Source organism: Cuculus canorus, chromosome 1, assembly GCF_017976375.1.
Source record: "Cuculus canorus isolate bCucCan1 chromosome 1, bCucCan1.pri, whole genome shotgun sequence".
NCBI classification, from domain to species: Eukaryota; Metazoa; Chordata; class Aves; order Cuculiformes; family Cuculidae; genus Cuculus; species Cuculus canorus.
The window spans coordinates 207,803,372-207,816,892 of NC_071401.1; the positions used below are offsets into that span (position 1 = coordinate 207,803,372).

Below are 13,521 nucleotides of genomic sequence, written 5' to 3' on the forward strand. Positions count from 1 at the left end.
AGAGGGACCCAGGAGAGCATTGGATCTCCAGAGGAACCCTGGAGAGCTTTGGACCTCCAGAGGGACCCTGGAGAGCTTTGGACCTCCAGAGGGACCCTGGAGAGCTTTGGACCTCCAGAGGGACCCTGGAGAGCTTTGGACCTCCAGAGGGACCCTGGAGAGCTTTGGACCTCCAGAGGGACCCAGGAGAGCTTCTGCTCTCCAGAGGAACCCTGGAGAGCTTCTGCTCTCCAGAGGAACCCAGGAGAGCTTCTGCTCTCCAGAGGAACCCAGGAGAGCTTTGGACCTCCAGAGGGACCCAGGAGAGCTTTGGACCTCCAGAGGAACCCTGGAGAGCTTTGGACCTCCAGAGGAACCCAGGAGAGCTTTGGACCTCCAGAGGGACCCAGGAGAGCTTTGGACCTCCAGAGGAACCCTGGAGAGCTTTGGACCTCCAGAGGGACCCTGGAGAGCTTTGGACCTCCAGAGGAACCCAGGAGAGCTTTGGACCTCCAGAGGAACCCAGGAGAGCTTTGGACCTCCAGAGGAACCCAGGAGAGCTTTGGACCTCCAGAGGAACCCAGGAGAGCATTGGACCTCCAGAGGAACCCAGGAGAGCTTTGGACCTCCAGAGGGACCCAGGAGAGCTTCGGACCTCCAGAGGGACCCAGGAGAGCTTTGGACCTCCAGAGGGACCCTGGAGAGCTTTGGACCTCCAGAGGAACCCTGGAGAGCTTTGGACCTCCAGAGGGACCCAGGAGATCTTCTCCTCTCCAGAGGAACCCAGGAGAGCTTCTGCTCTCCAGAGGGACCCAGGAGAGCTTCTGCTCTCCAGAGGAACCCTGGAGAGCTTCTGCTCTCCAGAGGAACCCAGGAGAGCTTCTGCTCTCCAGAGGAACCCAGGAGAGCTTTGGACCTCCAGAGGAACCCTGGAGAGCTTTGGACCTTCAGAGGAACCCTGGAGAGCTTTGGACCTCCAGAGGAACCCTGGAGAGCTTTGGACCTCCAGAGGAACCCTGGAGAGCTTTGGACCTCCAGAGGGACCCAGGAGAGCTTTGGACCTCCAGAGGAACCCTGGAGAGCTTTGGACCTCCAGAGGGACCCAGGAGAGCTTTGGACCTCCAGAGGGACCCAGGAGAGCTTTGGACCTCCAGAGGGACCCAGGAGAGCTTCTGCTCTCCAGAGGGACCCAGGAGAGCTTTGGACCTCCAGAGGAACCCTGGAGAGCTTCTGCTCTCCAGAGGATCCCAGGAGAGCTTCTGCTCTCCAGAGGGACCCAGGAGAGCTTCTGCTCTCCAGAGGAACCCTGGAGAGCTTTGGACCTCCAGAGGGACCCAGGAGAGCTTTTGACCTCCAGAGGACCCCTGGAGAGCTTCTGCTCTCCAGAGGAACCCAGAAGAGCTTTGGACCTCCAGAGGAACCCAGGAGAGCTTTGGACCTCCAGAGGGACCCTGGAGAGCTTTGGACCTCCAGAGGAACCCTGGAGAGCTTTGGACCTCCAGAGGGACCCTGGAGAGCTTTGGACCTCCAGAGGAACCCAGGAGATCTTCTCCTCTCCAGAGGAACCCAGGAGAGCTTCTCCTCTCCAGAGGAACCCAGGAGAGCTTCTCCTCTCCAGAGGAACCCAGGAGAGCTTCTGCTCTCCAGAGGAACCCAGGAGAGCTTCTGCTCTCCAGAGGAACCCAGGAGATCTTCTCCTCTCCAGAGGGACCCAGGAGATCTTCTCCTCTCCAGAGGAACCCCGGAGACTCTTCCCCCCGTTCTCACCTGTTGGTGACGAAGCTGTTGGTGACGCTCTCGCCGTCGCCGAGGCCGGAGCTGCGCAGGAGGCGGTTCTTGGTGGTGTCCAAGGGGAGGAGAAGGTAACTCATGCGGTTGGCGTAGTGGATGGCTTGGCTGAAGACGGTGCTCTCCTCCTTCTGGATCAGCTCCTGCTGCTTCTCGCGGCTCATGGTGGGCCACCACCTCAACTGCTCCGACGCGATCTCCAGCGCCGACTTCACCTCTTGAGGTCCCTCTTTGCTCTCCTGGAAAGAAGGAGATGGGGAGATGTCCACCTCACCTTCATCCTGGGAGGTTCTTTAGGAGGGCCGTGGGTGTCACCTCCTGACCTCGGTGGTGGCGTTGTCCTCGTTGGCGTCCAGGTACAACGCTCGGATGTGGTTCTGGACGTCGCAGTAGAACATGGCCTCCCAGAACTGGAGGTTGGTCCACACCACGTGGTCTTGAACGCAACTGTAGGCGAACTGCGTGATGCCCGGACTCAACTTCTGAAGGAGCAGAAGGGGAGAAGAGACGTTCACCCCAAAGAGGACCTTTGGGGGATGTTCTCCTGTCCCACTCCACCCCTCCTCAGCTCCTCCGAGGGGCCCTTTCTCCTCCCTTGGGGTCACCCCTTGAGCTGCAGGTGGTTGATGGACCATAAAGAGTTGGAGGTGGACCCAACGCCACCGCCTGAAGGTCTGAGGACCTTTGGTGGAGGAGTGTGGAGATCTCGGCCAAGAGATGAGTGTGGACAATGGAGTCCTGGAGTCACCAGGATGGAAAGGACCCATTGGATCATGGAGTGTCCTCAGCCCTTCATCCACCCTTTCCTTAAAGACCTCCAGAGAAGGCGTCTCCACCCCCTCCCTGGGCAGATGTCCTCTGGGTAGAAGAGATTCACCCCAAAAGGACCTTTGGGTGATGTTCTCCCGTCCACTCCACCCCTCCTCAGCTCTTCCGAGGGGCCCTTTCTCCTCCCTTGGGGTCACCCCTTGAGCTGCAGATGGTTGATGGACCATAAAGAGTTGGAGGTGGACCCAACGCCACCGACAAACGAAAGGTGGTGGCGCTTCAGAGCAGCTTTGGGTTCTGAAGACCTTTGGTGGAGGAGCGTGGAGATCTCGGCCCAGAGATGAGTGCGGCCAATGGAGTCCTGGAGTCACCAGGATGGAAAGGACCCTCCGGATCATGGAGTCCAACCATTCCCAACGCTCCTTTCAACCGTGTCCTCAGCACTTCATCCACCGTTCCTTAAACACCTCCAGAGGGACCCAGGAGAGCTTCTGCTCTCCAGAGGAACCCAGGAGAGCTTCTGCCCTCCAGAGGGACCCAGGAGAGCTTCTGCTCTCCAGAGGGACCCAGGAGAGCTTCTGCTCTCCAGAGGGACCCAGGAGAGCTTCTGCTCTCCAGAGGGACCCAGGAGAGCTTCTGCTCTGCAGAGGGACCCAGGAGAGCTTCTGCTCTGCAGAGGGACCCAGGAGAGCTTCTGCTCTCCAGAGGAACCCAGGAGAGCTTCTGCTCTCCAGAGGAACCCAGGAGAGCTTCTGCTCTCCAGAGGGACCCAGGAGAGCTTCTGCTCTCCAGAGGGACCCAGGAGAGCTTCTGCTCTCCAGAAGAACCCAGGAGATCTTCTCCTCTCCAGAGGGACCCAGGAGAGCTTCTGCTCTCCAGAGGGACCCAGGAGAGCTTCTGCTCTCCAGAGGAACCCAGGAGAGCTTCTGCTCTCCAGAGGGACCCAGGAGAGCTCCACACCCTCCACCACCCCTTTTGTTGGTGAGAAGAAGGTCCCCCATAGCTCTTCTCCCCCTCGGAGAAGGACGTTCTTCTCAGGCCCCTCCAGGAACCTCTTGGATCGTTCCTTCCCTGCGGGTCCTTCCCCACCATCTGAAGGTGGTTGAGGTCCAAGAGGACTCTTGGAGGACCCAATGAGCTCCAAAGCTGTGAGGAGGTCGGGGTGGGACAGGGACTCACCCGGCAGAACGCGGTGACCAACGGCAGAAGAGCGGCGGCGATTCCGTGCTCGTCCACGGCCGTGCAGTCCTGCGGGAGAGAGCGGAGAGGGCCTTGGGGTGGAGAAGACCTTTGAGATGGTCCATTCCAACCATCCCCGTCCACTCCTTAAACCCAACTTCATCTCATCCTGAGAACCTCATCTCCACCGCTTTCCAAACCTCTCCAGGGATGGAGACTCCACCACCGCCCTGGATGACCTCTGCAGGGCCGGAGAAGGTCTTCGGTGAAGAAGTTCCAACTGATGTCCCACCTGAAGGTGTTCTGGTGCGACCCGAGGCCGTTCCCGGTCTCCCATCGCTTGGGAGAAGACACCAAACTCCACCGCTCCTTTCAGGCGGTGGTGGAGTGATGGTCTCTCCTCAGCCTCCTCTTCTCCAGCCTCAACATCTCCAGGTCCCTCAGCTGCTCCTCAGAAGCCCTCTTCTCCACCCCCTTCTCCACCTCCGTTCCCTTCTCCGCACACACTCCGGGACCTCAAGGAGGTCCTTCTTGGAGTGAAGGACCCACTTAACCACCACCCTGAGGTCCTTCTCCTCCTCCAGGAACCTCTCCAGATGTCCTCAAGGAGGTCCTTCTTGGAGTGAAGGACCCAAACTTGATGGCATCCAGGAGAACGCTACAGGAGAACCCCCGGAGCTCCTCCGATCCCTCCTCTCCACCTCAGTTCCCTTCTCCGCACACACTCCAGGACCTCAAGGAGGTCCTCCTTGGAGTGAAGGACCCAAAACTGAACCCAGAGTGGAGCTGTGGCCTCCAGAGGGGCTCAATCCCTCCTCTGCTCCTGGTGGCCACCCCAGGGCTGACCCAAGCCAAGATGCCATGGGCCTTCTCGGCCACCGTTGACCCACATTCAACCACTTAACCACCACCCTGAGGTCCTCCTCCTCCTCCAGGAACCTCTCCAGATGTTCTCAAGGAGGTCCTTCTTGGAGTGAAGGACCCAAACTTGATGGCATCCAGGAGAACGCTACAGGAGAACCCCCGGAGCTCCTCCGATCCCTCCTCTCCACCTCCGTTCCCTTCTCCGCACACACTCCGGGACCTCCAGGAGGTCCTTCTTGGAGTGAAGGACCCAAAACTGAACGCAGAGTGGAGCTGTGGCCTCCAGAGGGGCTCAATCCCACCTCTCCTCCTGGTGGCCACCCCAGGGCTGACCCAAGCCAAGACGCCATGGGCCTTCTCGGCCACCGTTGACCCACATTCAACCACTTAACCACCACCCTGAGGTCCTCCTCCTCCTCCAGGAACCTCTCCAGATGTTCTCAAGGAGGTCCTTCTTGGAGTGAAGGACCCAAACTTGATGGCATCCAGGAGAACGCTACAGGAGAACCCCCGGAGCTCCTCCGTTCCCTCCTCTCCAGGTCCGTTCCTTTCCCACCGGAAGGTGATGTCCTACCTGAAGGCAACAGTTCATCATCCGGATGATGAAGTCGAACTGTTGGTGGTCCAACACCGCCCGGTTCTGCTGGACGTGGAGGTTCAGCTCTTGGGTGAGACAATTTCTGGCCGCTCGGCCCTTCATGGCCCGGAGGACAGCGGGAAACAACTGCGGAGAAGATCAGAAGGGACCTCCTTGAGGACCTCCGCTCGGATCTCCCCCAAGCGAGGAGATCCAGGAGAAGGTCCACGTTCTGACCACGCTGGTTGACACCACAGCGTCTTCTCCTCAACGGATGCGGAGGAGAAGAGGAGCAAAGGAGAGCCATGGAGGGAAATGTTGGGGTGGTCCTACACAGGGGGAGAGGAGGTGGAGGAGGTGAACTTATGGGGTTCCTTCCAACGTGGGGCATATCTGTGGTTCTTGGAGAACCTCCTCAAAGGAAGGTATGGAGGTCCCACCAAGGTCAGGAGGACCTCAGGTGGGTTATCTCCACGGGACCTCATTGGGTTATCTCCACGGGACCTCATTGGGTTATCTCCATGGACCTCATTGGGTTATCTCCACGGGACCTCATTGGGTTATCTCCACGGGACCTCATTGGGTTACCTCCAGGGGACCTCATTGGGTTATCTCCACGGGACCTCATTGGGTTACCTCCAGGGGACCTCATTGGGTTATCTCCACGGGACCTCATTGGGTTCTCTCCACGGGACCTCATTGGGTTATCTCCACGGGACCTCATTGGGTTATCTCCACGGGACCTCATTGGGTTATCTCCACGGGACCTCATTGGGTTATCTCCATGGGACCTCATTGGGTTATCTCCATGGGACCTCATTGGGTTATCTCCACGGGACCTCATTGGGTTATCCCCATGGACCTCATTGGGTTATCTCCACGGGACCTCATTGGGTTATCTCCACGGGACCTCATTGGGTTATCTCCATGGGACCTCATTGGGTTATCTCCACGGGACCTCATTGGGTTATCTCCACGGGACCTCATTGGGTTATCTCCACGGGACCTCATTGGGTTATCTCCACGGGACCTCATTGCGTTATCTCCACGGGACCTCATTGGGTTACCTCCAGGGGACCTCATTGGGTTATCTCCAGGGGACCTCATTGGGTTCTCTCCATGGGACCTCATTGGGTTATCTCCACGGGACCTCATTGCGTTATCTCCACGGGACCTCATTGGGTTATCTCCAGGGGACCTCATTGGGTTATCTCCACGGGACCTCATTGGGTTATCCCCATGGGACCTCATTGGGTTCTCTCCACGGGACCTCATTGGGTTATCTCCATGGACCTCATTGGGTTATCCCCATGGGACCTCATTGGGTTCTCTCCATGGGACCTCATTGGGTTATCTCCAGGGGACCTCATTGGGTTATCTCCACGGGACCTCATTGGGTTATCTCCACGGGACCTCATTGGGTTCTCTCCACGGGACCTCATTGGGTTATCTCCACGGGACCTCATTGGGTTATCTCCACGGGACCTCATTGGGTTCTCTCCACGGGACCTCATTGGGTTATCTCCATGGGACCTCATTGGGTTATCTCCACGGGACCTCATTGGGTTATCTCCACGGGACCTCATTGGGTTATCTCCACGGGACCTCATTGGGTTACCTCCAGGGGACCTCATTGGGTTATCTCCATGGGACCTCGTTGGGTTATCTCCATGGGACCTCGTTGGGTTATCTCCATGGGACCTCATTGGGTTATCTCCATGGGACCTCATTGGGTTATCTCCACGGGACCTCATTGGGTTATCTCCACGGGACCTCATTGGGTTATCTCCACGGGACCTCATTGGGTTATCTCCACGGGACCTCATTGGGTTATCTCCACGGGACCTCATTGGGTTCTCTCCACGGGACCTCGTTGGGTTATCTCCATGGGACCTCATTGGGTTATATCTCCATGGGACCTCATTGGGTTCTCTCCATGGGACCTCATTGGGTTATCCCCACGGGACCTCATTGGGTTATCTCCATGGGACCTCATTGGGTTATCCCCATGGGACCTCATTGGGTTCTCTCCATGGGACCTCATTGGGTTATCCCCACGGGACCTCATTGGGTTCTCTCCATGGGACCTCATTGGGTTCTCTCCACGGGACCTCATTGGGTTATCTCCAGGGGACCTCATTGGGTTATCTCCACGGGACCTCATTGGGTTATCTCCACGGGACCTCATTGGGTTATCCCCATGGGACCTCATTGGGTTATCTCCACGGGACCTCATTGGGTTATCTCCAGGGGACCTCATTGGGTTATCTCCACGGGACCTCATTGGGTTATCTCCATGGGACCTCATTGGGTTATCTCCACGGGACCTCATTGGGTTATCCCCATGGGACCTCATTGGGTTCTCTCCATGGGACCTCATTGGGTTATCTCCACGGGACCTCATTGGGTTATCTCCACGGGACCTCATTGCGTTATCTCCACGGGACCTCATTGGGTTATCTCCACGGGACCTCTTTGGGTTATCTCCACGGGACCTCTTTGGGTTATCTCCACGGGACCTCATTGGGTTCTCTCCACGGGACCTCATTGGGTTATCTCCACGGGACCTCATTGGGTTATCTCCACGGGACCTCATTGGGTTCTCTCCACGGGACCTCATTGGGTTATCTCCACGGGACCTCATTGGGTTATCTCCACGGGACCTCATTGGGTTACCTCCAGGGGACCTCATTGGGTTATCTCCATGGGACCTCGTTGGGTTATCTCCATGGGACCTCGTTGGGTTATCTCCATGGGACCTCATTGGGTTATCTCCATGGGACCTCATTGGGTTATCTCCACGGGACCTCATTGGGTTATCTCCACGGGACCTCATTGGGTTATCCCCACGGGACCTCATTGGGTTATCTCCACGGGACCTCGTTGGGTTATCTCCACGGGACCTCATTGGGTTATCTCCACGGGACCTCATTGGGTTCTCTCCACGGGACCTCATTGGGTTATCTCCACGGGACCTCATTGGGTTATCTCCATGGGACCTCATTGGGTTATATCTCCATGGGACCTCATTGGGTTCTCTCCATGGGACCTCATTGGGTTATCCCCACGGGACCTCATTGGGTTATCCCCATGGGACCTCATTGGGTTCTCTCCATGGGACCTCATTGGGTTATCTCCATGGGACCTCATTGGGTTATCTCCATGGGACCTCATTGGGTTATATCTCCATGGGACCTCATTGGGTTCTCTCCATGGGACCTCATTGGGTTATCTCCATGGGACCTCATTGGGTTCTCTCCATGGGACCTCATTGGGTTCTCTCCATGGGACCTCATTGGGTTATCCCCATGGGACCTCATTGGGTTATCTCCACGGGACCTCATTGGGTTCTCTCCACGGGACCTCATTGGGTTATCCCCATGGGACCTCATTGGGTTATCTCCACGGGACCTCATTGGGTTCTCTCCACGGGACCTCATTGGGTTCTCTCCATGGGACCTCATTGGGTTCTCTCCATGGGACCTCATTGGGTTATCCCCATGGGACCTCATTGGGTTATCTCCACGGGACCTCATTGGGTTCTCTCCACGGGACCTCATTGGGTTATCCCCATGGGACCTCATTGGGTTATCCCCATGGGACCTCATTGGGTTCTCTCCATGGGACCTCATTGGGTTCTCTCCATGGGACCTCATTGGGTTATCCCCATGGGACCTCATTGGGTTCTCTCCACGGGACCTCATTGGGTTATCCCCATGGGACCTCATTGGGTTATCTCCACGGGACCTCATTGGGTTCTCTCCACGGGACCTCATTGGGTTATCCCCATGGGACCTCATTGGGTTATCTCCACGGGACCTCATTGGGTTATCTCCACGGGACCTCATTGGGTTATCCCCATGGGACCTCATTGGGTTATCTCCACGGGACCTCATTGGGTTATCTCCACGGGACCTCATTGGGTTATCCCCATGGGACCTCAGTTGGGTTATCTCCATGGGACCTCATTGGGTTATCCCCATGGGACCTCATTGGGTTATCCCCATGGGACCTCATTGGGTTCTCTCCACGGGACCTCATTGGGTTCTCTCCACGGGACCTCATTGGGTTATCTCCATGGGACCTCATTGGGTTATCCCCATGGGACCTCATTGGGTTATCCCCATGGGACCTCATTGGGTTCTCTCCATGGGACCTCATTGGGTTCTCTCCACGGGACCTCATTGGGTTATCTCCACGGGACCTCATTGGGTTATCTCCATGGGACCTCATTGGGTTATCCCCATGGACCTCATTGGGTTATCTCCACGGGACCTCATTGGGTTCTCTCCACGGGACCTCATTGGGTTATCCCCATGGGACCTCATTGCGTTATCTCCACGGGACCTCATTGGGTTATCCCCATGGACCTCATTGGGTTATCTCCATGGGACCTCATTGGGTTATCTCCACGGGACCTCATTGGGTTATCCCCATGGGAGCTCAGTTGGGTTATCTCCACGGGACCTCATTGGGTTATCTCCACGGGACCTCATTGGGTTATCTCCACGGGACCTCATTGGGTTATCCCCATGGACCTCATTGGGTTCTCTCCACGGGACCTCATTGGGTTATCCCCATGGGACCTCATTGGGTTATCTCCACGGGACCTCATTGGGTTATCCCCATGGGACCTCATTGGGTTATCTCCACGGGACCTCATTGGGTTATCTCCACGGGACCTCATTGGGTTATCTCCATGGACCTCATTGGGTTATCTCCACGGGACCTCATTGGGTTCTCTCCACGGGACCTCATTGGGTTATCTCCACGGGACCTCATTGGGTTATCTCCACGGGACCTCATTGGGTTATCTCCACGGGACCTCACTGGGTTATCTCCACGGGACCTCATTGGGTTATCCCCACGGGACCTCATTGGGTTATCCCCACGGGACCTCATTGGGTTATCTCCACGGGACCTCATTGGGTTATCTCCACGGGACCTCATTGGGTTATCTCCATGGACCTCATTGGGTTATCTCCACGGGACCTCATTGGGTTATCTCCAGGGGACCTCATTGGGTTCTCTCCACGGGACCTCATTGGGTTATCTCCATGGACCTCATTGGGTTATCTCCACGGGACCTCATTGGGTTATCCCCACGGGACCTCATTGGGTTATCCCCACGGGACCTCATTGGGTTATCTCCACGGGACCTCATTGGGTTATCTCCATGGACCTCATTGGGTTATCTCCACGGGACCTCATTGGGTTCTCTCCACGGGACCTCATTGGGTTATCTCCACGGGACCTCATTGGGTTATCTCCACGGGACCTCATTGGGTTATCTCCACGGGACCTCATTGGGTTATCTCCACGGGACCTCACTGGGTTATCTCCACGGGACCTCATTGGGTTATCCCCACGGGACCTCATTGGGTTATCCCCACGGGACCTCATTGGGTTATCTCCACGGGACCTCATTGGGTTATCTCCACGGGACCTCATTGGGTTATCTCCACGGGACCTCACTGGGTTATCTCCACGGGACCTCATTGGGTTATCTCCATGGACCTCATTGGGTTCTCTCCACGGGACCTCATTGGGTTATCTCCATGGACCTCATTGGGTTATCTCCACGGGACCTCATTGGGTTATCTCCACGGGACCTCATTGGGTTATCTCCACGGGACCTCATTGGGTTATCTCCACGGGACCTCATTGGGTTATCTCCACGGGACCTCATTGGGTTATCTCCACGGGACCTCATTGGGTTATCTCCATGGACCTCATTGGGTTATCTCCACGGGACCTCATTGGGTTATCTCCACGGGACCTCATTGGGTTATCTCCACGGGACCTCATTGGGTTATCTCCATGGACCTCATTGGGTTATCTCCACGGGACCTCATTGGGTTATCTCCACGGGACCTCATTGGGTTATCTCCACGGGACCTCATTGGGTTATCTCCACGGGACCTCATTGGGTTATCTCCACGGGACCTCATTGGGTTATCTCCACGGGACCTCATTGGGTTATCTCCACGGGACCTCATTGGGTTATCTCCACGGGACCTCATTGGGTTATCTCCATGGACCTCATTGGGTTATCTCCACGGGACCTCATTGGGTTATCTCCACGGGACCTCATTGGGTTATCCCCACGGGACCTCATTGGGTTATCTCCACGGGACCTCATTGGGTTATCTCCACGGGACCTCATTGGGTTATCTCCACGGGACCTCATTGGGTTATCTCCACGGGACCTCATTGGGTTATCTCCACGGGACCTCACTGGGTTATCTCCACGGGACCTCATTGGGTTATCTCCACGGGACCTCATTGGGTTATCTCCACGGGACCTCATTGGGTTATCTCCACGGGACCTCATTGGGTTATCCCCATGGGACCTCATTGGGTTATCTCCACGGGACCTCATTGGGTTATCTCCATGGACCTCATTGGGTTATCTCCACGGGACCTCATTGGGTTATCTCCACGGGACCTCATTGGGTTATCTCCACGGGACCTCATTGGGTTATCTCCACGGGACCTCATTGGGTTATCCCCATGGGACCTCATTGGGTTATCTCCACGGGACCTCATTGGGTTATCTCCATGGACCTCATTGGGTTATCTCCATGGACCTCATTGGGTTATCTCCACGGGACCTCATTGGGTTATCTCCACGGGACCTCATTGGGTTATCCCCATGGGACCTCATTGGGTTATCTCCACGGGACCTCATTGGGTTATCCCCACGGGACCTCATTGGGTTATCTCCACGGGACCTCATTGGGTTATCTCCATGGGACCTCATTGGGTTATCTCCATGGACCTCATTGGGTTATCCCCATGGACCTCATTGGGTTATCTCCACGGGACCTCATTGGGTTATCCCCATGGGACCTCATTGGGTTATCTCCATGGGACCTCATTGGGTTATCCCCATGGGACCTCATTGGGTTATCTCCACGGGACCTCATTGGGTTATCTCCACGGGACCTCATTGGGTTATCTCCATGGGACCTCATTGGGTTATCTCCACGGGACCTCATTGGGTTATCTCCACGGGACCTCATTGGGTTCTCTCCACGGGACCTCATTGGGTTATCTCCACGGGACCTCATTGGGTTATCTCCATAGGACCTCATTGGGTTATCTCCACGGGACCTCATTGGGTTATCTCCACGGGACCTCATTGGGTTATCTCCATGGACCTCATTGGGTTATCTCCATGGACCTCATTGGGTTATCTCCACGGGACCTCATTGGGTTATCCCCACGGGACCTCATTGGGTTATCTCCATGGACCTCATTGGGTTATCTCCATGGACCTCATTGGGTTATCCCCACGGGACCTCATTGGGTTATCTCCACGGGACCTCATTGGGTTATCCCCACGGGACCTCATTGGGTTATCCCCATGGACCTCATTGGGTTATCTCCACGGGACCTCATTGGGTTATCCCCACGGGACCTCATTGGGTTATCTCCACGGGACCTCATTGGGTTATCCCCACGGGACCTCATTGGGTTCTCTCCACGGGACCTCATTGGGTTATCTCCACGGGACCTCATTGGGTTATCTCCATGGGACCTCATTGGGTTCTCTCCATGGGACCTCATTGGGTTATCTCCATGGGACCTCATTGGGTTATCCCCACGGGACCTCATTGGGTTATCTCCATGGGACCTCATTGGGTTATCTCCAGGGGACCTCATTGGGTTATCTCCACGGGACCTCATTGGGTTATCTCCATGGGACCTCATTGGGTTATCTCCATGGGACCTCATTGGGTTATCTCCATGGGACCTCATTGGGTTATCTCCATGGACCTCATTGGGTTCTCTCCACGGGACCTCATTGGGTTCTCTCCACGGGACCTCATTGGGTTATCTCCACGGGACCTCATTGGGTTATCCCCACGGGACCTCATTGGGTTATCTCCATGGGACCTCATTGGGTTCTCTCCACGGGACCTCATTGGGTTATCTCCACGGGACCTCATTGGGTTATCCCCACGGGACCTCATTGGGTTATCTCCACGGGACCTCATTGGGTTATCTCCATGGGACCTCATTGGGTTCTCTCCACGGGACCTCATTGGGTTATCTCCACGGGACCTCATTGGGTTATCCCCATGGGACCTCATTGGGTTATCTCCACGGGACACACCCTGAGGGGTGGAGGGAGACCTTTGACTCCTGTCCACGGCCAAACCACCTCCCTGAGGACCTCATCTCCCCGGCTTTGAAAGCCCTCCAAGCATTGGAGACTCCACCACCGCCCTGGACGGCCTCTGCAGGGCCTGAGAAGGCCTCGTGGTGAAGAAGGTCCTCCTGATGTCCAACCAGAAGGTGCTCTGGAGCAGCTCGAGGCCCTTCCCTCTCATCCGATCGCCTCTCAATGAGGAGAAGAC

General features: G+C 56.4%; 1 protein-coding gene across 1 annotated transcript in view; it reads right to left on the reverse strand.

The window, feature by feature from the left end:
* The window catches only part of SBF1 (SET binding factor 1), a 109,844-nt gene that overhangs the window by 55,858 nt on the left and 40,465 nt on the right, over positions 1-13,521 (reverse strand). The window contains exons 14-17 of the mRNA XM_054069688.1: positions 5,153-5,302; positions 3,715-3,783; positions 2,091-2,249; positions 1,747-2,006 (exon numbers count right to left, since the gene is read on the reverse strand). Of these exons, the coding sequence (XP_053925663.1) occupies positions 1,747-2,006; positions 2,091-2,249; positions 3,715-3,783; positions 5,153-5,302 (638 nt within the window). The remainder of the gene's footprint in view (positions 1-1,746; positions 2,007-2,090; positions 2,250-3,714; positions 3,784-5,152; positions 5,303-13,521) is intronic.